Below are 20,599 nucleotides of genomic sequence, written 5' to 3'. Positions count from 1 at the left end.
TGGTGCTCACTCTCAACCGAGCACCCACAGATCCGATTAAAGCAAAAGGGAATATGTCTGCGGTAGCAATTCAAAGACCCAAAACAACTGAAATTCTTTGTCAAAAGAAAAAGGATTTGGGATTCTTTCTTGCATAAAAACTAGGCCCCCTCCTCTTGATTCTTCCCTTCGCGGGTACAACGGATTTATGCTTTAGGGTATAGTGGTATTAACGGATAGACAGATCAAGACTAGTACATTAGTAACACGACGGACGAACAACGCTATGGCCACATCGAAAAACTACTCATGCTAAAGAGAGGACCAAACAACAGGCTGTGTATTAAAATCACTCCCAGCCACCCATTCACAATCAGTCAAATATGGGTATACGTAAGAAAGAAATGCAAAAGGAAAACACTGTAAACACAACGATGCAAAATTAACAGTCAGCCATGAATGATGAAACTTTATATTTAGGCGCATCATAACGCTCAACAATAGGTATTGAACAAGAGTTGTTACAAAAGATGCACATATCACAAGCTGACCTAAAACTATCCTTGGAATAATTAGGACGTGCTACCGTATGAACTTGATTCTAATATTTCCTCCCAAGATTGCAAAATTATATTTGATCAGATGACAGATTTACACAAACCTGATGTCTACGTTGTCAGCGATTTACAACAATCCTCTACGTTGGCAGGACCCTGTATGCTGTCCAATTTACGGGGCAACCCTTGTCTGACTCTACCGTAATCCACAAAAGAAACGCAATTTTCTCCTGCAAAAAATATAACAATGCTAATTTCAGCCAAGGATAGTAAACACAGCCAACACAATAACAATTTCAGCCAAGGATGCAAGCTCACCGAGGGTGCCTAGCTAATTACAATTGCTTTTTCACTGTAATACCGTCTCCAGTCTCCTTTTCATGTTCCTGCAGAGAAGGGGCTCCCAAGGGGAGGAAACTAAAATATTAGAAAGTTAAAAAATGAAGAATTATTCACTAATATTGGGAGACACACGTAAAGTCGGAAGTCCCAAATCTGTGAACAAAGAAAACACATCAAATGTTTCTTTTTCTCACAGTACTGAATTTTCTAAAATTACCCCAAGTCAGGTTTGAAAGTGTAAGAAGTTTTTCTTAATTGATTGCAAAATTAAAATTTGTTTTTCTACATAGAAACAGTTTGACTAGTGGCCCTTCCGCAACTAGGATGAAATTAAAATTTGTTTTTCTACACCGAAACAGTACTGTGCTTGGGACATCGAACAGAAAGCGCATGAATAACTCCAGAAAAAAATTGTATAGTCTACATTAAATATCATGGCAAAATGGCTAGTGTGCTATGATTAGGAAAATTTGGAGCACCTTGTATAAAGCCTCCCACCATAAATCTGACTTTTGCTGCAGAAGACACCATTCCATGGCCATGTCGTACTCGATTGTATTGGGCTGAGAACAGTGTGATGTTGATACTGCCTTTCTCTACAAAAGGAACAAGAAAGAATTCATTCATAAGATTATTAGAGAGGCATTGGCAAGCCCACTATGCATTGTAGTTCATTAAAGTCTCCATCCAAAATCATCTATGCAAAAAATCAATCCAAAGACCATTAAAACATCTAATTGTGATAACATAAACAGATGAACATAGTGTATCCGACAAACATTGAAATTATTGTTTGCAAGAATAATCCTTGAGGGGACCTAAAATATAGCCGACTTGGATCATTAAGCCACAGTGAAAGTGGGCCACAATGTATCCATCCAAGAGGATCCCGCAAGGGAAATACATTGGGGTTAAAGAGATTCTGATTTGACTGATATTTTTACAGAGATGAGTCCTAAAAGAAACCCTAAAATATGGCCATTTCTGATTGTCACACTACATTACAGGTTGAGCCGCAACAATGTGTCCTTCTAATAACCCCATTTAAGGGATCCCTCGATGAAACGTGCATGTATCAGTAGTTGAGAGGCACCTCAAGTAGTGTAATTAGAAACAGTGTTTGCATCTTTTAACTGCAATGTAGTTCAATGATCCAAGATTTCTATCTTTTAAGTCTCCATGCAAAAAATCAGCTAAATTCATAATCATTAACTGTTTGAAATGGTGATAGTATTGGATACTAAATAATGCCTAAATTGTTTCCAGTATAGTTTATTTTTTATTTTTTATTTATATGCAGGGATAATAATTTAATGGAGGCTTGGGAAACAAACGATTCAAATTATCGAACTACATTGTCTCTGTCAACTACTGTTACTTGAGGGATAGGTTAGTCACCATTTCTTCACGCTGACTGTGAAACCTGAGTTTGGGAATGCTCAGATGTCCAACAAATCTCGCTGCTTTGTCAGGCACTTTAAGAGTTCTTCTGATACCAATGATAGGTCTGCAAAATTGGAGTTGAATCATTTCATAACTTGTACCAATTTAACAGTTGCCTTTGTAAATGATTTAAGAAACTAAAGCCCCAAGTCTTTACAAAGCAAAACAATAAAACATATCATTTACATTTAGTCATTTGAAATAACGAGTACGACGATTCTCTTATCTGGTATACAAAGGCTTCATAGTGGTAACTAACTTGCATTTGACACCATGAAAAACATGACAAGCATCAAACATATGTGAATCACGGCAATGGGTGCATTTTAAAGATAAATCCAGGAGGAAGAAGTGATGTAGGACAGAAAAATGATAGGAGAATTGGTAATTCACGTGCGAAAAGATTATTTGTTGTTGCCATATCCCGAAAGTGGAAGTTTTGTACTTTTCAGGCTGTTCGGATTGACATAACTTTGGTTGGCATGTTTGTTTTGGGTCCATAATATATGGATTCGAAGAGAACGACAACATCCAAAAGACTTTTTGTTTCACAAGCCTAGTCAGAATTTAGCCAAATTCCAGCGTTTAATTTCCAAAAACTGGATTTTAGTATTTGAGGATCTTTCCAATATTTCGTTATTTGTTTAATTCTTTTCTTATTTGATTTCATAGGGCTTCTAGGTTAAGAACATTATAAATAGGTCATCTTGGCCTTAGGTTTGTAATCTTATTCATATTATCAATCAAATTGGAGTTTATTCCCTCTTTCTTCCTAGAGAATTCTAGGGTTTACTAGCCAAGGTAACATTCTAGCTTCTTTGTTATATCCGCTGTCACAGCCCGTCCCGGGATTCTTTATATCGGGGACGTGAAATGACGGAATTACCCTTGACGGGTATTAAGGTATGTGTGTGTGATATATTATTTGGACTAAATACACATATTTCATAAGCTTTTGGAAAATAATTTAAGTTGGATTAAAATTGGTTTGTAATTTATGTGGTTAGGGAGTTAGAAAAAGAAATGGATGGTGATGGCTTGAGATGGACCACACATACACACGGTCAACCCTTTCTCTCTCTCTCCTCCCGTGCTCTCTCCCTCTCCTCTCTGTTTCAGTCACTCTCTCCCTCTCGAAACTGTACGGACGAGACCAAATTCCCTATAAACATCGCGGATCAACGCCAAAAAGGTAAGGTTCTTCATCCTTTCGATCTCCTGAGTCGTTTGGTACTAGTTTTAGAACGTGAAACCTTTGATATCACGTGAAACCCGAACCCCAGTTTTATGTCACTATTCATGCATTCGTGATATGTTGATTTTCAGGGAATTCTAAGCTTATAGTGAGTTTAGCGAGGTCCCAAGGAAGCTCAGAGTGCTTCGTTTGAAGGTTTTGGACGTCGAGATCCTTGAGTTCGAAATTGGCCGGTTTTCTTGGAATTTCTCCGGTGAGATTTCGTAGTTTTTAGAGCCTTAAAGTAGTGTGACATGAAACTACATGCTTAGGGCTTCATTTTGATATAAAATATGAAGAAAATGGTTGAGAAATGACGGAGAACAAGGAGATTAAAAAATTTCCAGTTTTCCGGCCACCGGAAAAACCAGTCTGGCGAGCCCGAGGTAGGAGACGCGCGTGGACCCATGCCTGTCCAGGCGCGTGGGGGCATGTGCAGCCTCAGAAATTTTTTCTAAAAATGTCCGTGACATCGAGTAGGTCGATGTGGTATATTCATATACCCAATTTGAGCACCGTATGAGAAGTTATTACGAATTGTCAGTTATGTGCTTTAATTAACGTTTTTATAGTTGTTTCGCATATAGGTGACACCTATCCCGAGAACGAGTGCATCCAGGGACGTCACAGGGGTTACGACCCATCGACTTACCAGTGAGTGGGCAGTATTTCTGCTTATACCTATATACTATTGATATTTTTCCCAGAAATTGAATTTATATGAAAGTATGTCTTAAAATGCCATGCATGCATATTATGAATTGATATTGATGCATATATATATGTGAATTGGTGTTGTGGGCGCACAGGTGAGTATCAAGTGAGTTTTATGTTATTCATACGATTTATTATAATGTGAATTGCGTTGAGAGCTCATAACATGCACCCCTGGTGTTAGTGCTTATATTATTCACCGCACTGCATGCTCACCTTGGATCCAAGTAGGTGCATGTCGTACAGACCATGAGAGGGTTCCGACATGCTAGTCGTACAGATCACTAGAGGTGGTTCCGACTTGTAGGTGACCTTAGATTATGCACGCAGACGATTGATGAGAGAAGCACTAGAGCGTATTATTTCACCATTCTTGTCGTACAGACTACTTCAGGTAGTTCCGACTTATGTGCAGAGTACCGTACAGGTCACCGTGGTGACTCCGGCTGAATTGGATATTGAGCTATAGAATTAACCGTACAGGACCAACTGCAGGGTCTCCGGTTTATTCATTACGTCACCTGTTACATTGATGCATCCATATTCTGTCATTGACATTATTGCATAGCATACTTGCTGGATTTTGGTAAAGATTAATGTTTTGAGAGATTTGAACAAATATTATGCTATTATGTTATCTTCTGGGAAAGTATACAGGTTTTACAATGAGGGGTTAGAAATGTTTTGGAAAATTTTGGTTTTACTGACCCACTCAATTTTGTTTTGCGCCCCTCCAGGTTCTAGTTAGCAGTTGGTGGCTCATGATGTTTTCTTTGGCGTTCTGACAGACTTCCTGCATGTAGGACTCACCTGCGGGTGTTGTAATTTAATTATAGTCCTACTTGACTGCACCTAGTATTTATGCTCTGAAATTGTGTACTACACACTTAAACTCACTCTAGCATGCTAGTTGGATATTACTGCTAGTTTTTTTTTTTTATTCCTTCGTATTTCTCATATCTTTTGCTTCCGCATCACACTTTTGGTTACGTCACGTTCACGTGACGGCCAGCACGCTTTGATTCTTGGATCGGGGCGTGTCAGTTTGGTATCAGAGCCTAGGTTGCAGTCCTGTATAATTGTTAATGCTTTAATGATCTTTGATGTTTTCTGTCAGAATTATGCCGCCTCGTAGGGAATCACGTCGTGCTTCTGAGCCTAATTTCCCTGATATAACTCAATTAGGGGAAGCGATGGCCCAGGCCTTTCAGAATGCAATCCGCCCTCCTCCTCCTCAAAGAACACCCCTGGAGACTATGTATAATCTGAAATTGGATCGTTTCATGGGTAATGAAGGTCATGAAGGGGCAGAAAAGTGGCTAGACCATATTGAGAAGAGTTTTCAGGTGATGCAGAGTCAAGAGAATTTTCCTGCTAATAGATGGGTTGAGACCACTACTTGGTTTTTGGGACGAGAGCCTGCAGCTTGGTGGAGAAATCAAACTCAGTTTATGTCCCCTGAGATGGCAGCTGATTGGGAAGTATTCAAAGAGAATTTTAAGAAAAGATTTGTCCCTCCGGAGTACATTGATCGCAAGAAGCAGGAGTTCACTCGATTGAAGCAAAAGAATATGTCGGCGCATGAGTATTACAGGAAGTTTATAGACTTGTCTCGTTATGACCCTGATACAGCTGGTAATCAGGTAGAGATGCTTCGCCGTTTTAAGCTGGGAACTAAGAGGAAATGGCAGACTTTTGCTAGTGCGCTTCCTTGCATCGATTATCATGAGTTTTTTGAGATTTTGGTTCGGATGGAAGATTCCGACAACCTTCCTAGTGACAGTGAGGATGATGAGGACAAGAATGATAATCAGAAGAAAGATGATAAGGGCAAGGGTATCTCCACTTAGGGACCCCGTAAGACGCAGAATTTCAAGAAAAGTGGAGCGAGCTCGAGTTCTTCCAGTGGAGCATTCAGTGTCACAGGCCCAAGGAGAGGTGGAAGATTTGCTGGTGGACCCAGGTTTCAGAGACAAAGAGATTTTGGTGGTGCTGGGGGTTCTGGTGCTCCGTTGTGCTGCCGTTGTAACTTCAGACATCATGGAGAGTGTAGGAGAAGTGGTAGTGGTGGTGCTTGCTACACTTGTGGACAGATGGGACATAGGGCTGCTTAGTGTCCTCAGAGTCAACAGAAATCTCAGCAGTCTGCTATGCCACCTCCAGCGCTGATTCAGCAGAATTTTGGATCAGGCAGTTATGGTCAGACGGGTCGTGATGGTGCTTGCCACTATCAGGGTGATGCTGCTCCCTATGCTTCCGGACAATATCAGTATTCCCAGGATCCTTATTCTCACACTGGGTATTCCCAAGACCTTGAGGGTTATACTTCTTATTCTTCCATGCCAGCTAGTGGATCTCAGTGGCATTAGGGAGGTCAGCCCCGACAGGGAGAGATTGCTACTAGAGGTGCAGGACCATCTTGGCATGCTAATCAGTCAGGACAGGGACGTAGTTCTCAGGGGCAAGGTAACCAAGGCAACAGAGGTCGTGGTGGACGTCAGCAAGCTCAGGAACATGTTAATCATGTATCACTGCAAGATGCTCAGAACCATCTAGATTTGATTATGGGTACGTTAAATATTCTTGGTCATTTTGCTAGAGTCTTGATTGATTGTGGTGCTACGCATTCTGTGATCTCTCATACGTTTGCTCAAATGACTCAACCTCACCGTACACCTCTAGGATTTGATTTAGAGTTTGTCATGCCTAGAGGGGACAAATGTTATGTTGATAGTGTTTATCCAGGATGTCCAGTGATGGTAGATGGTGTAGTTATGCCAGCTAATCTTATCCCGTTAGATATTGTAGATTTTGATGTGATTCTAGGGGCATATTGGTTGCATTTTAATCGTGCCCATATAGATTGTTAAGGGAAATCTGTTACTTTTCATCGTCCTGGATTTCCAGAGGTTACTTTTGTGGGTGAAAACAGTGGGGTGAGACATGGTGTTATTTCTGTCATGAGAGCTAGGAAGTTATTATCGAAAGGTTGTCAAGGATACTTAGCACATGTGGTGTTAAATGATGTTGTTCCTAGCAGTGTGGAAGAAGTTGGAGTAGTCAGGCACTATCCTAATGTATTCCCAGATGATTTGCCCGGATTGCCGCCAGATAGAGATGTGGAGTTTTCTATTGATTTGCTTCCAGGTACAGATCCTATATCTTTAACTCCTTACAGAATGGCTCCAGCTGAACTGAGAGAGTTGAAAATTCAGTTACAAGAATTAATTGATAAAGGTTTCATTCAACCTAGTACTTCACCTAGGGGAGCTCCGGTATTATTTGTAAGAAAGAAAGATGGAACTTTAAGATTATGTATTGATTACAGGCAATTGAACCGGGTAACGATTAAGAACCGTTATCCATTGCCTCGTATCGACGATTTGTTTGATCAGCTTAAAGGTGCGTGTGTGTTCTCTAAGATTGATTTGAGATATGGTTATTATCAGTTGAAGATTAAAGATGATGATGTACCTAAGACGGCTTTCAGGACCCGTTATGGACATTATGAATTTTTGGTGATGCCATTTGGATTGACTAATGCACCTGCGGCTTTCATGAGGTTAATGAATTAGGTATTCCAGCAATATCTTGATAGATTTGTCACTGTTTTTATCGATGATATTCTGGTATACTCTAAGTCTAAAGCAGATCATATTCGACATCTTAACTTGGTATTAAAGAAATTAAGGGAGCATCGGTTGTATGCCAAGTTCAGTAAATGTCAGTTTTGGTTGAATGAAGTGGCATTTTTAGGGCATGTAGTATCGACACAAGGAATTCAAGTAGATCCTCAAAAGATAGCAGCAGTGGAGAATTGGGAACAGCCACGAACCGTCACTGAGGTACGGAGTTTTCTTGGTCTAGCAAGTTATTATCGACGGTTTGTTCAAGATTTTTCTATGATTGCTTTGCCACTAACGAAGTTAACCAGGAAGGATGTTAAGTTTGATTGGGATGAGAATTGTGAGCAAAGTTTCCAGCAATTGAAATATTGCCTCACTCATGCTCCAATATTGGTTCTTCCTGATGGTAGCGGTAACTTTGAGATTTACAGTGATGTTTCTTTGAATGGTTTGGGATGTGTTTTGATGCAGCATAATAGAGTGATTGCCTATGCTTCTTGACAGTTGAAGATTCATGAAAGGAATTACCCTACTCACGATCTTGAGTTGGCAGCCATTGTTTTTGCTTTAAAAATTTGGAGGCATTATCTCTATGGTGAGAAGTGTAAGATCTTCACAGATCATAAGAGTCTTCAGTATCTTTTCACTCAGCATGATCTTAATCTTCGTCAACGAAGGTGGATAGAGTTACTAAGTGATTATGATTGTACCATTGAATATCATCCGGGTCGTGCAAATGTGGTAGCTGATGCACTGAGTAGGAAACCTCAAGGTCGACTCAATGCTTTGTATGCTTGCCGTGTTCCTCTTCTTGCAGAATTGAGAGCTACTGGAGTAAAGTTGGAGCTAGAAGATCGAAGAGAAGCTTTCCTTGCTAGTTTCCAAGTCAAGCCAGTTTTGGCTGATCGTGTACTTGAAGCTCAGATGGTTGATGAAGAAATTCGAGAAATGATTCAATTGAGAAATGAAGGGAAAAAGAAAGACCTCAGGATTCGAGAATCAGATGGCATGCTTATGCAGGAGATCAGAATGTATGTGCCGAATAATGAGGAATTAAAGAAAGAGATTTTGGATGAAGCACATTGTTCGGCTTATGCGATGCACCCAGGAGGAACTAAGATGTACCATACCATTCGACCATTTTATTATTGGCCGGGTATGAAGAGAGAAATTGCAGAATATGTAAGTAGGTGTATTGTTTGTCAGCAAGTTAAAGCTGAAAGAAAGAAGCCTTTTGGTCGGATGCAACCACTTCCTGTTCCTTAGTGGAAATGGGAAAATATAACTATGGATTTCGTGTATAAGCTCCCTCGTACACGAAATGGATTTGATGGTGTTTGGGTGATTGTAGATCGGCTTACCAAGTCAGCACACTTCATTCCAGTGAGGGAAAAGTATCCTCTAAATAAATTGGCTAAGTTGTTCATCACGAAGATTGTGAACTATCATGGAGTTCCAGTGAATATTATTTCTGATCGAGATCCAAGATTTACTTCTAAGTTTTGGGTAGCTTTTCAGGAAGCTCTTGGTACGAAATTGCTTTACAACACTGCTTATCATCCTCAAACCGATGGTCAATCAGAGAGGACTATTCAAACATTGGAGGATATGTTGAGATCTTCAGTGTTACAGTTTGGTGATTCTTGGCATGATCGCCTAGACTTGATGGAATTTGCTTACAATAATAGTTTTCATTCAAGTATTTGGTATGTCACCATTTGAGGCACTTTATGGTAGAGCTTGTCGTACGCCATTGTTGGCGAAAGAGTGTTAGAAGGCCCAGAGATTGTGGATGAGACTACTCAAAATATTCAGGTGATTAAGTCTAACCTGAAAGCGGCCCAAGATCGACAAAAAAATTTAGCAGATAGACATGCTACTGATCGAGTATATGATATGGGTAATTTGGTATTCTTGAAATTGTCACCTTGGAAAGGTGTAGTGCGGTTCGGAAAGAAAGGCAAGCTAAGTCCTAAGTACATAGGATCTTATGAAATCACTGAGAGGGTTGGTGAAGTTGCTTATAGGTTGGAGTTGCCTCCGGAATTATCTAAGGTACATAATGTGTTTTATGTCTCGATGCTTCGACATTATGTTTCAGATCCTTCACATGTGATTCCTCCTCAACCGTTGGAGATTAATCTGGATTTGACGTATGATGAGGAACCAGTGACTATCTTGGATTGGAAAGATAAGGTTCTAAGGAATAAGACAGTGAGCTTGGTGAAAGTATTGTGGAGGAACCACTCAGTAGAAGAAGCTACCTGGGAGACAGAAGATCGAATGAGAGAGATGTATCCAAGATTATTTTATGAGTATTAAGTGGATTGTTTGGTCGTATGAATTTCGTCCAAGAAGGGGAGATTGTCACAGCCCATCCCGGGATTCTTTATATCAGGGACGTGAAATGACGGAATTACCCTTGACGGGTATTAAGGTATGTGTGTGTGTGATATATTATTTGGACTAAATACACATATTTCATAAGCTTTTGGAAAATAATTTAAGTTGGATTAAAATTGGTTTGTAATTTATGTGGTTAGGGAGTTAGAAAAAGAAATGGATGGTGATGGCTTGAGATGGACCACACACATACACACGGTCAATCCTTTCTCTCTCTCTCCTCCCATGCTCTCTCCCTCTCCTCTCTGTTTCAGTCATTCTCTCCCTCTCGAAACCGTACTGCCGAGACCAAATTCCCTCTAAACATCGCGGATCGACGCCAAAAGGGTAAGGTTCTTCATCCTTTCGATCACCTGAGTCGTTTGGTACTAGTTTTAGAACGTGAAACCTTCGAAATCACGTGAAACCCGAACCCCAGTTTTATGTCACTATTCATGCATTCGTGATATGTTGATTTTCAAGGAATTCTAAGCTTATAGTGAGTTTAGTGAGGTCCCAAGGAAGCTCGGAGTGCTTCGTTTGAAGGTTTTGGACGTCGAGATCCTTGAGTTCGAAATTGGCCGGTTTTCTTGGAATTTCTCCGGTGAGATTTCGTAGTTTTTAGAGCCTTAAAGTAGTGTAACGTGAAACTACATGCTTATGGCTTCATTTTGATATAAAATACGAAGAAAATGGTTGAGAAATGACGGAGAACAAGGAGATTGAAAAATCTCCAGTTTTCCGGCCACCGGAAAAACCAGTCCGGCGAGCCCGAGGTAGGAGACGCACGTGGGGGGGGCGCGTGGACCTGTGCCTGTCCAAGCGCGTGGGGGCGCGTGCAGCCTCATAAATTTTTTCTAAAAATTTCTCGACGTTCGTGACGTCGAGTAGGTCGATGTGGTATATTCATATACCCAATTTAAGCACCATATGAGAAGTTATTACAAATTGTCGGTTATGTGCTTTAATTAACGTTTTTATAGTTGTTTCGCATATAGGTGACACCTATCCCAAGGACGAGCGCATCCAGGGACGTCACGGGGGTTTCGACCCATCGACTTACCAGTGAGTGGGCAATATTTATGTTTATACCTATATACTATTGATATTTTTCCCAGAAATTGAATTTATATGAAAGTATGTCTTAAAATGCCATGCATGCATATTATGAATTGATATTGATGCATATATATATATATATATATATATATGTGAATTAGAGGTCGCACTTGGTGCGATGGCAAGTGCCTTCGCCCATGAGCGGTAGGTCTCGGGTTCGAGACTTGGGAGCAGCCTCTCCATAAATGGGGGTAAGGCTAGCCGACATTCACCTCTCCCAGACCCTGCGTAAAGCGGGAGCCTTGTGCACTGGGTACGACCTTTATGTGAATTGGTGTTATGGGCGCACATGTGAGTATCAGGTGAGTTTTATGTTATTCATACGATTTATTATAATGTGAATTGCGTTGAGAGCTCATAACCTGCACCCCTGGTGTTAGTGCTTATATTATTCACCGCACCGCACGCTCACCTTGGATCCAAGTAGGTGCATGTTGTACAGACCATGAGAGGGTTCCGACATGCTAGTCATACAGATCACCAGAGGTGGTTCCGACTGGTAGGTGACCTTAGATTATGCGCGCAGACGATTGATGAGAGAAGCACTAGAGCGTATTATTTCACCATTCTTGTCGTACAGACTACTTCAGCTAGTTCCGACTTATGTGCAGAGTAGCGCCGTACAGGTCATCGTGGTGACTCCGGCTGAATTGGATATTGAGCTATAGAATTAACCGTACAGGACCAACTGCAGGGTCTCCGGTTTATTCATTACGTCACCTGTTACATTGATGCATCCATATTCTGTCATTGACATTATTGCATGGCATACTTGCTGGATTTTGGTAAAGATTAATGTTTTGAGAGATTTGAACAAATATTATGCTATTATGTTATCTTCTGGGAAAGTATACAGGTTTTACAGTGAAGGGTTAGAAATGTTTTAAATGAAATGTTTTGGAAAACTTTGGTTTTACTGACCCACTCAATTTTGTTTTGCGCCCCTCCAGGTTCTAGTTAGCAGTTGGTGGCTCACGAGGTTTTCTTCGGCGTTTTGACAAACTTCCTGCATGTAGGACTCACCTGCGGGTGTTGTAATTTAATTATAGTCCTACTTGACTGCACCTAGTATTTATGCTCTGAAATTGTGTACTACACACTTAAACTCACTCTAGCATGCTAGTTGGATATTACTGCTAGTAGTTGTTTTTTTTTTTTATTCTTTCGTATTTCTCATATCTTTTGCTTCCGCATCGCACTTTTGGTTACGTCACGCTTACGTGACAGCCAACACGCCTTGATTCTTGAATCGGAGCGTGTCATCCGCTGCATCAAGGAGGAAACGAAAAAAAAGGAAAGAAATAATATCGAATGATTGACAGGTAGAATGTTATTGTGCTAGTCATTCTTATCAACCATATTGATTTATAGTTTGTCATTTTCAAACAGAAATTATTTTAATAAAATTCACAGAATAATTATGTGGGATCTTGAACACTCCAACACACAGAAAGGGAGAGAGGTATGAACATGCTATTGTAAATATAGAAAGAGAGAAAATAGACTACCTCTTGTCCGCAACAAGGCATCCCTCCTTTAATTTATTTATTGCAGATTCAGCAGCAACACTCGACTTGAATATGACAAAAGCCTTGCCTGTACAACCATGATAGGATAAATGTAATTAGTCCAAAATTAAGCTTCAGCCTCAATAGCATTAAAGATCTACCACCAAATAAAGCATGCAATCATTTGAAAATAAGTATAGATCCCCAACAAGCTGTTATACCATAGTTTGGAGTAGGATGAATACTGTATTGTAACATTTTTGCCTCAACCTTTTCTCCAAATGCTTGCCAAACTAGACCCTGGGAAGAAAAAGGAATGTAGATTATACAGAATGTCTAACACTAGGCCCGACTACTCTGCCCCTGTAACTTATTTCTTTTACTTCGTCCAGTACATTAGTCATTTCCCACCTAAGCCAGTTCAGCAGCGCTTTTGGAATTGCTTATGTTTTAGTGCTCTGAGAAGCACCTGATAGGTGCTCCTCCTCCAAGAAGTGTTTCCAATTGCATTTCCATAAAGCACTCAGTTTTTATTCATGTGGTCCTAAAAAAATCGCTTCGTACAAAAGTGCTTATGAGAAAAAGTGCTTCCTACGAAAGCACTCTCAAACAGGCCCCCAATTTGGTGCGGATGAAGCCTAGATCCTCTTGTGTGAGAATTTCAAAAAGATGACACAATGCATTTTATACTAAACTGGTTTTCTTTGACTGCCTTATCAAGTTAATTTTATGCACATAGGGGAATATTACCTCTACTTCTGATGATGAATAGGATGGCTCAAGATTGTCTAGTAAGACCAATTGGCCTGCATCTTGAGCTATCTGCAGTCTTTCCTCCCAAGGCTGCAAATTTTGAAATGGATACAAATCTCATCAATATTAACATATCCCAAATAAACTTAGACTTTTCTTTTTGCATTTCTTTTCAGTTCATTTTATTAACCTTTCATATAGAAGAAGGGTAATTTGGCATACAATAAGGATTCAATTAACTTGGCATACATTGTTAAGAGACCCAGAGAAGAAGGAAGAGAAGTACAAAAGAGAGGGAGGTAGCCAAGTTCTGTTAACTGGACAAACTTTGTTGATGCATTCCCTAACCGCTTAAGTTTTTCCAAACATGGTATCAAAACTTTTGTTTTGGAGGTCTTCTGTCCTAAACCTCTCATCCTCCATTCCAGTTATTTGTTAATTCCAAGCATATAAAATATCATATTTTTCTTTTGCCCGTCGTACATATTGTTGCATCTCATGTTAATTGTGTATTCATCAGAAAATAAATGGGTAACTATTTCTTTAATCAATATTCGTTGAATCCAGTGAGTTATCATATCCAAGGCAATCCTAGACACCAAACAAGTGAGAATTTGATAAGATGAAATAATTTAAACATAAATGAAAATTTCGATATTTACCTTCCTTAACTATTATTGTTTTGTCTTGCATTGCAAGACAAATAGGAAGCCTTTTGACAAAACAACAACCATTCAATTGTATGAACAATCAAACAACAAATGGGAAAGTCTAGGAAAGATATTTCAAAATAGAAACTCACCAGTTGCTTGAACCACCTTGCTCTATCCTGCATTCAAGAAACTATATATGTCAGAATATTAACCAAATTCATTAACAAATATTGTGAACAGCTTGTGTGCATGCGTGTTTGGAAATCCAGCATACTATTGCACGTCCATAGATGTCCAAGCTTGGGAAATTAAATAAAATTTCTAGATTTAACATGATAAAAATTGTCAGTTGCAGTATTCCCAAATGAATAAGATGTTACAATGTGAGCGAACAATTATATTATGCTCTAGCACTCTCCCGACTTCAATGGGAAGTTGCAATTGCATAAATTTGCATTCAGGATTATCAGATATAATGTTAGAATTAGAAAATACAGCTCATCTAATTCTAGAGGACCATGATTTGATATACTGAAATGCAAGGCTTTGTTTCATGTGAGATTTCATATTCTCAAAAGAACCACTATATATTTCAGACAGCAATGCAATTTTTTTTTTCCAGGAGCATTAACTTCAGAGGCATGCATTTACAGTTACATGTTTAAAACAACTGAATATAGGAAGCCACAAATGAAAATTTAGTAAAATCAAAAGCATATATCAAATTGTATGTGTTTAAAACAAAATGAGTAGTTCCACGAAAAAAAATCAGGAAAGAGAAGAAAATACAGCTGAAAACACTTAAACTTACAACATCTGCCTTCTTTCCAGAATTTTCCCCCTTAGTTGAATCTACACCAACTGGAACTCTCATCTTCTTGGAAGGACGGGTATCTGATGCAGCCATAGGTGGTTGAGGTGGTTGATCTAAAAATATTGTTTTGCGTTTTTCTTTCTCTTGATTATGTGATATTCTAGCAGACTGAGTTGCAAATCCATCAAATCCAGGTTGAAGTCTTAATGTCTCATTTGAAGCATATGCCCGCGCACCACTATGAACCATTGGCACTTCCGATTCTGTAGGTGTCAGAAACAGTCATATTGACATCTATCAGTTAAATCAGGAAGTAACATACAGAGTTGGCATTCTGAGAAATAACCTCTCACTACAGGGTTTATTCTGCTGCTAGACTTGTCAATTTTAACCGGAGAGGGCATCAACTTGGCCGAACCTAACTTGGAAGACGCCATTGACTGTCCAGCTGGATCTTTCAAATTTGTCTGGAACTTGGGAATCCTGAGGAGCTTTTCATTGTTTCTCTTGTTAAAATATCTCTCCACTGCATTGCAATCAAAATATTTGAAGATGGTGATAGATATTAATATGCGCTACGAAAGAAATCATATAACGGATAACATTTATGATTATAGGGTGACACAAATACATTGTAAATATTAGACTATTCTAAATAGTGCCATGTGAATTTAAAACCAATAAACACATCCACAGTTTTAATTAAAAGAACTTTGATCCAAAATTTAAACGGATATTAAACGCACTCCAGGTCATTGGTGAATCACTTCAGCATTGTTAATGTCCGTTTAAATGTCAGTTTTCACTATATAGTTCCAAGACCTTGCGTGACATGTAGCAGCAATTTGACCAGGATATCTCATATCAGTTTGCTTTTAAGCGATATCATATCAAGAAAGTAATAAATGTTTTTATTTCTTTTAGGATAAATCTCAATAGAATTTAGTTAGAAAATAAGTCTTAAAGCCATTATCTTTTTAACTTCATCGTTGATTACAACAGGTAATTAGTTCTTCGTTCATATTCCCTTGTGAGGAGTTAACGATTTGTTATGCAACAAAGTTGCTCTTTTCCTCCCCACCTTCTCTCTTTCCTCCTGGTAGAGTTCTATTAGCTACAAGTAAGGGGAATTTGATTGTTTCTTAGAAGGGGGTACCAGTCCTTGAGAAATGACATCAAGTTTACAAACATTTATTTGCTATATCTGCAACAGTGTGCTCATTTCTTATGAGTTAAGTCTACATTAAAGATGCAAATGTATAGCGCACCTACAAGTATGGAGTCATCTCTTTCAACTGCTACCTAAATTGGTAACAGGCTATGAAAGTGACAGTAGCATTCTGAATATAAACATATTTCACTATTTTCCATAAACAAAGTAGCTTGTATAGAAGGGTTCTAAATCAAACCTACAGTATGGAAACTCTTGATGGTGGTTCACTAATCCCATAACAATAGGCCAAAACCGCTACATCCCAACAAAAGATAGACACAATACGCAATGAAATAACAGGATAAACATGTCTGATTACAATCTAACATCCTATATTTGACTGACCTGTAAGTCCCCTTATTTCATCGGGAAAAATCTCCAATATTTCACACTTTCCAACATCAAATGTACGACAGAAGAAGTAATTAGCCGTTCTCAACTCTTCTTTAGAGGGCTGACGATTCCTGTTGTCCTTTGATGTGCAGACAACATTGCATTTTCCAGCAATTGCTTCCTGAAATTTGTATTTAAAAGGGTGTCATGCAAATATATTTTAATATAACATGAGGACACCCTTGTTAACTGTTTTGTATACATGCAAAAACTAAAGAACCTTAAAATAGTTTCCATGTAGCTTTTAATTGAGAAAACAAAGCCAGTATTCTGATCTGAGCGGGGAAAGAAGATGAGAGGAAAGATTATAATATTAAGGCCACAGTTACATAAAAGGAATACATGCAGTTAAGGTTAGCAACTATTATATTTCATTAGTTAACAACAACAACAACAACAAAGCCTTTTCCCACTAATGAATCCTAGAATGCCATTGCGCTCGGTCCTGTGTCATGTCCTCCATTCGATCTAGGTATTCTAAGTCTTTTCTTAGGGTCTCTTCCAAAGTTTTCCTAGGTCTTCCTCTACCCCTTCGGCCCTGAACCTCTGTCCAGTAGTCACATCTTCAAACCGGAGCGTCAGTAGGCCTTCTTTGCACATGTTCAAACCACCGTAACCGATTTTCTCTCATCTTTCCTTCAATTTCGGCTACTCCTACTTTACCTCGGATATCCTCATTCCTTCAATTTCCGCTACACCCATTTTGTGTACGTGTTGATGCTTCACCGTCTAACATTCTATGCCATACAGCCTATTGCTTCACCGTCTAACATTCCATGCCATACAGCCTATTTCTTCCTATCCCGAACTTGTCTACCGCAAACTCATAATATCTCATTTGCACTGTCGCATGTAGTCATTATGCATGAAAGGATCATCTAAACTTGCTGCCCACTATCATACCCTATAACACACTTTACCCAATCACTTTCATTACTAGCAATGCACGAATGCCATGTTATGTAATGATTATGCAACAACAACAACAACAAAGCCTTATCCCACTAAGTGGGGTCGGCTAACCCAAAGATTTTCATACTAACTGATTACTCCTCTTTCCTATTAGTCCATTATTTTAACTTAAGAAACACAAATTCTAGTAATAAAGAAACGGATACATGTAATGTGCGAGATGGTTCATCTATTCCAGGTTAACATCCTCAAGCAAAAACACAGGCTAAATTCAAACAAGAATCAGGACGCATAATTATAACTGAAAGAATCAAGACACGTAACAAAAACGGAACATCTAAGCAAACAGAAAAGATCATTGCTCTACTCCTCTTGCCTAAGCATGCAATAGTACTCTGCTTAAATGTGAGATGTATAAATGAACATGATTAGGGAAATATCTCTAATTAAATCTAAATTACCAGAGGATTGATATTGGAGAGGCCTTTACCCTCACCGGAACCTAAAAATAGCTCATTCCAGTGTGGTTCGTAATCACCAAGGAAGTTGCATATCTCAGCAGGACGGAAAAACCACAGGACCCTTACCTTCTTCTCATGGGTCTCTGTTTCAAATATTGACACCAGCTTACCAATATAGGTCTCAAGAGAACCAGCATGATAAAGATATACACTGTCATAAAGCAAGTACTCAACGCCTTCCATCGTGAACGACAAATAGAACTGGGAACCTCTGTTATTCCGATCTCCAGCTTTCTCACCCCACTTAAACTGAAGATTTCGTTCCATATTTGTCTCTTGACGATGCAAAAGGGAGCTGTTTAAAGAACACCAAAAGAAACGATTAATGCTGTTTATCTTTCGAGTGAGAACAGTTCAGTCAGATAAATATCATCATCATTAGAGCTCCAAAGCTTCAAAAACATGATTCTAGAAAGAGAAACAGCGCTCCCCTGAGCACACACCTATACGGAAATCTTGCACATTTGCTAGCTGCAAAAAACCCTCTTAAAAAAATTCGACCCGAATATCAAAATGCAGCTCGCAAATCACTCAACAAAAGTTTATATTCAAACAAATTTCACATCCTCCTTGTGTGTCCCATAACTCAATGACTAATACATCAACAAATATCGCCATTACTCGAAAAGATTAGCAACAAAAATGTACATCAACGAAAATCACATGTGAAAACCCATTTTCCCTTTAAATTTACGAAAACGAGTCACTTGACCCGCACAGAAAGTAGACATACATTTATTGAGTATAAACCCTACTTCATGAACAAAAATGGGAAAAAATTAACTCTGATGGGCCTAACACAATGCTCTAATTGAGACGTACAATCTGAAAATTCTGAAATTTTCACCCATGAAAATCACTACTAATTCACACTTCAATTTCAGATTAAAAAAAATTAAAAAAAAATGAAAGGAAAAGCAGAGAAATTAAAGGAAGACGAAGAGACAAAGACCCATTTGGCATTTGGAGAAAAGCAAACAAAAAGTTGGAAAACCCATTTGGGGAAAAAGCAAGCAGAGCAAAAGCTTCTTCGAGCTCCCGACGAAGACCTGCAGCACACGGTTCCAGTGAGAAAATCGTACCTCAAATGTCGACGATCAAAGAACCGAAGAGCCAAACGCCGCGTTTTGGAGTTTAGGGCTTCGGAAAAGTACTTTCAGTGGAAAGAGAAAGTTTGAGGGAGAGATAGAGAGCGGATGAGAGAGAGAGAGGAGGTGGAGGTGGAGGTGGCGAGGTTTATGACCAGTACGGAAGGAAAAGTATAGGGTAATGCGCTGCGGGTGGAGGCTAACGTGCGCCGTAACGCCGGGGAAGGGGGTGCGTAGTGTGCACCCAAGAATCGGTTACGTGAATTTCTTGTTTCGGACGTGGTTCTGTGAGTAGCAGCAGAGCTGAGTTGAGGGCGCGAAAGGAAAGGGAGGACAGGGAAGGGATCTCACGCGCGTCTTATTCCAGTAGGATGAATGTTTAAAATTTCTTCGAAACGGTTGAAATATCAATAAAATAAAAAAGTAAAGAAAGATGTAGGAATAGAAATGTAGAGCTTGTCTTGATGTATTTTTAAAATTACTAAAAGAGTTTTTAATAAAAATATTTTTGGAATTAATCTTTAGTAAAAATGCAAGTAAATTCTGGAAAAAAAAAATACTTAAATGTTTCCTGGAAGAAGCACGTAACTGGTGCTTCTTGCAAAAAGTACTTAAAGTGCTTTTGGAATCCAAAAATATTTTCTCTTAAAATAGTTTCAGTTATTTTAAAAGCATATCCAAACAAGTCCGAAGTCTAAACTTCTCTTTATATCAGATAAACTCTTAAGTTTATGTTAAAATCGACAAATATTATTGATATTTCTGACACATCTGTTAAATATTAGAGAAATTCATATATTTCGTCCAAACCAATGTTTGACAATCTCTAAACTTTCATTTCAAATTTCTATCATTTCTATTGAAAACAACCAATATCGATTTATCAATATTTGATATATCTGTTTTATTTCCATAAATGTACATATCAATATTTTTGTACGATGTAGTCGCTTGTCGTTTAGTACAGTATCGGAAATGAGAGTGTTGGCACACGCCCTTGGGTGCGATGATTGGTGGAATGAGAAAAGTAGGGTTTTAGGATTGCAGGTAGGTGCAAAAGAGGAGGGGATCAAGGAAGGCAGTGACTGTACTGTTGTACTCGCAGGGTAATTTGAATATCGAAACACGCACGCGGATAGTGTCCGTTTTATATGGAAATGTATATGTGTGAATTGGAAATACTTTGGCAAGAAGCCCACGCATTACTCATTTGCTCAAATTTCAATCTCTTCTTTTATTGACCAAAAACAAAATAGTTCATCTACTTTTTCTTGGAATAATTTTTTGTGCTAGATTCAAATCATTTGTGTAAGAACATCTCAAATGGTTTAAAACAAGTCCATTCCAT

The 20,599-nt window shown here is 38.9% G+C and overlaps 1 protein-coding gene across 7 annotated transcripts; it reads right to left on the bottom strand.

The window, feature by feature from the left end:
• Positions 1-435: 435 nt before the first annotated feature.
• Positions 436-19,584, bottom strand: LOC126583992 (protein ANTI-SILENCING 1-like). Of its 7 annotated transcripts, none has more exons than XM_050248559.1 (13): positions 19,246-19,584; positions 18,104-18,458; positions 16,683-16,851; positions 15,471-15,650; positions 15,122-15,387; positions 14,460-14,486; positions 13,655-13,747; positions 13,126-13,204; positions 12,905-12,992; positions 2,277-2,385; positions 1,358-1,474; positions 855-922; positions 436-766 (listed from the first exon to the last, which is right to left on the bottom strand). In XM_050248559.1, the coding sequence occupies exons 2-12, from the start codon at positions 18,428-18,430 to the stop codon at positions 872-874; spliced, it is 1,506 nt and encodes a 501-aa protein (XP_050104516.1). In that variant the 5' UTR covers positions 18,431-18,458; positions 19,246-19,584; the 3' UTR covers positions 436-766; positions 855-871. The 7 variants fall into 7 exon arrangements, 2 of the variants coding, with proteins under 2 accessions (XP_050104516.1, XP_050104517.1); XM_050248560.1 differs by having other exon boundaries at positions 15,543-15,650; XR_007609918.1 differs by lacking the exons at positions 436-766; positions 855-922; positions 1,358-1,474 and adding exons at positions 11,809-12,116; positions 12,318-12,419; positions 12,507-12,662 and having other exon boundaries at positions 2,297-2,385.
• Positions 19,585-20,599: the final 1,015 nt, after the last annotated feature.

Source organism: Malus sylvestris, chromosome 9 (assembly GCF_916048215.2).
Source record: "Malus sylvestris chromosome 9, drMalSylv7.2, whole genome shotgun sequence".
NCBI classification, from domain to species: domain Eukaryota; kingdom Viridiplantae; phylum Streptophyta; class Magnoliopsida; order Rosales; family Rosaceae; genus Malus; species Malus sylvestris.
Note: the sequence above shows the minus strand (reverse complement) of the source record. Positions and strands in the feature narration are given on the sequence as shown.

Coding starts and splice junctions, on each gene's coding strand:
- LOC126583992 (XM_050248559.1), bottom strand. CDS start 18,430: ATGGAACGAAATCTTCAGTTTAAGTGGGGTGAGAAAGCTGGAGATCGG. Junction 12,993..13,125: donor TCATCCTACTCCAAACTATG/GTATAACAGCTT, acceptor ATGGTTGTACAG/GCAAGGCTTTTGTCATATTC. Junction 1,475..2,276: donor ACAGTCAGCGTGAAGAAATG/GTGACTAACCTA, acceptor TTCCTTTTGTAG/AGAAAGGCAGTATCAACATC.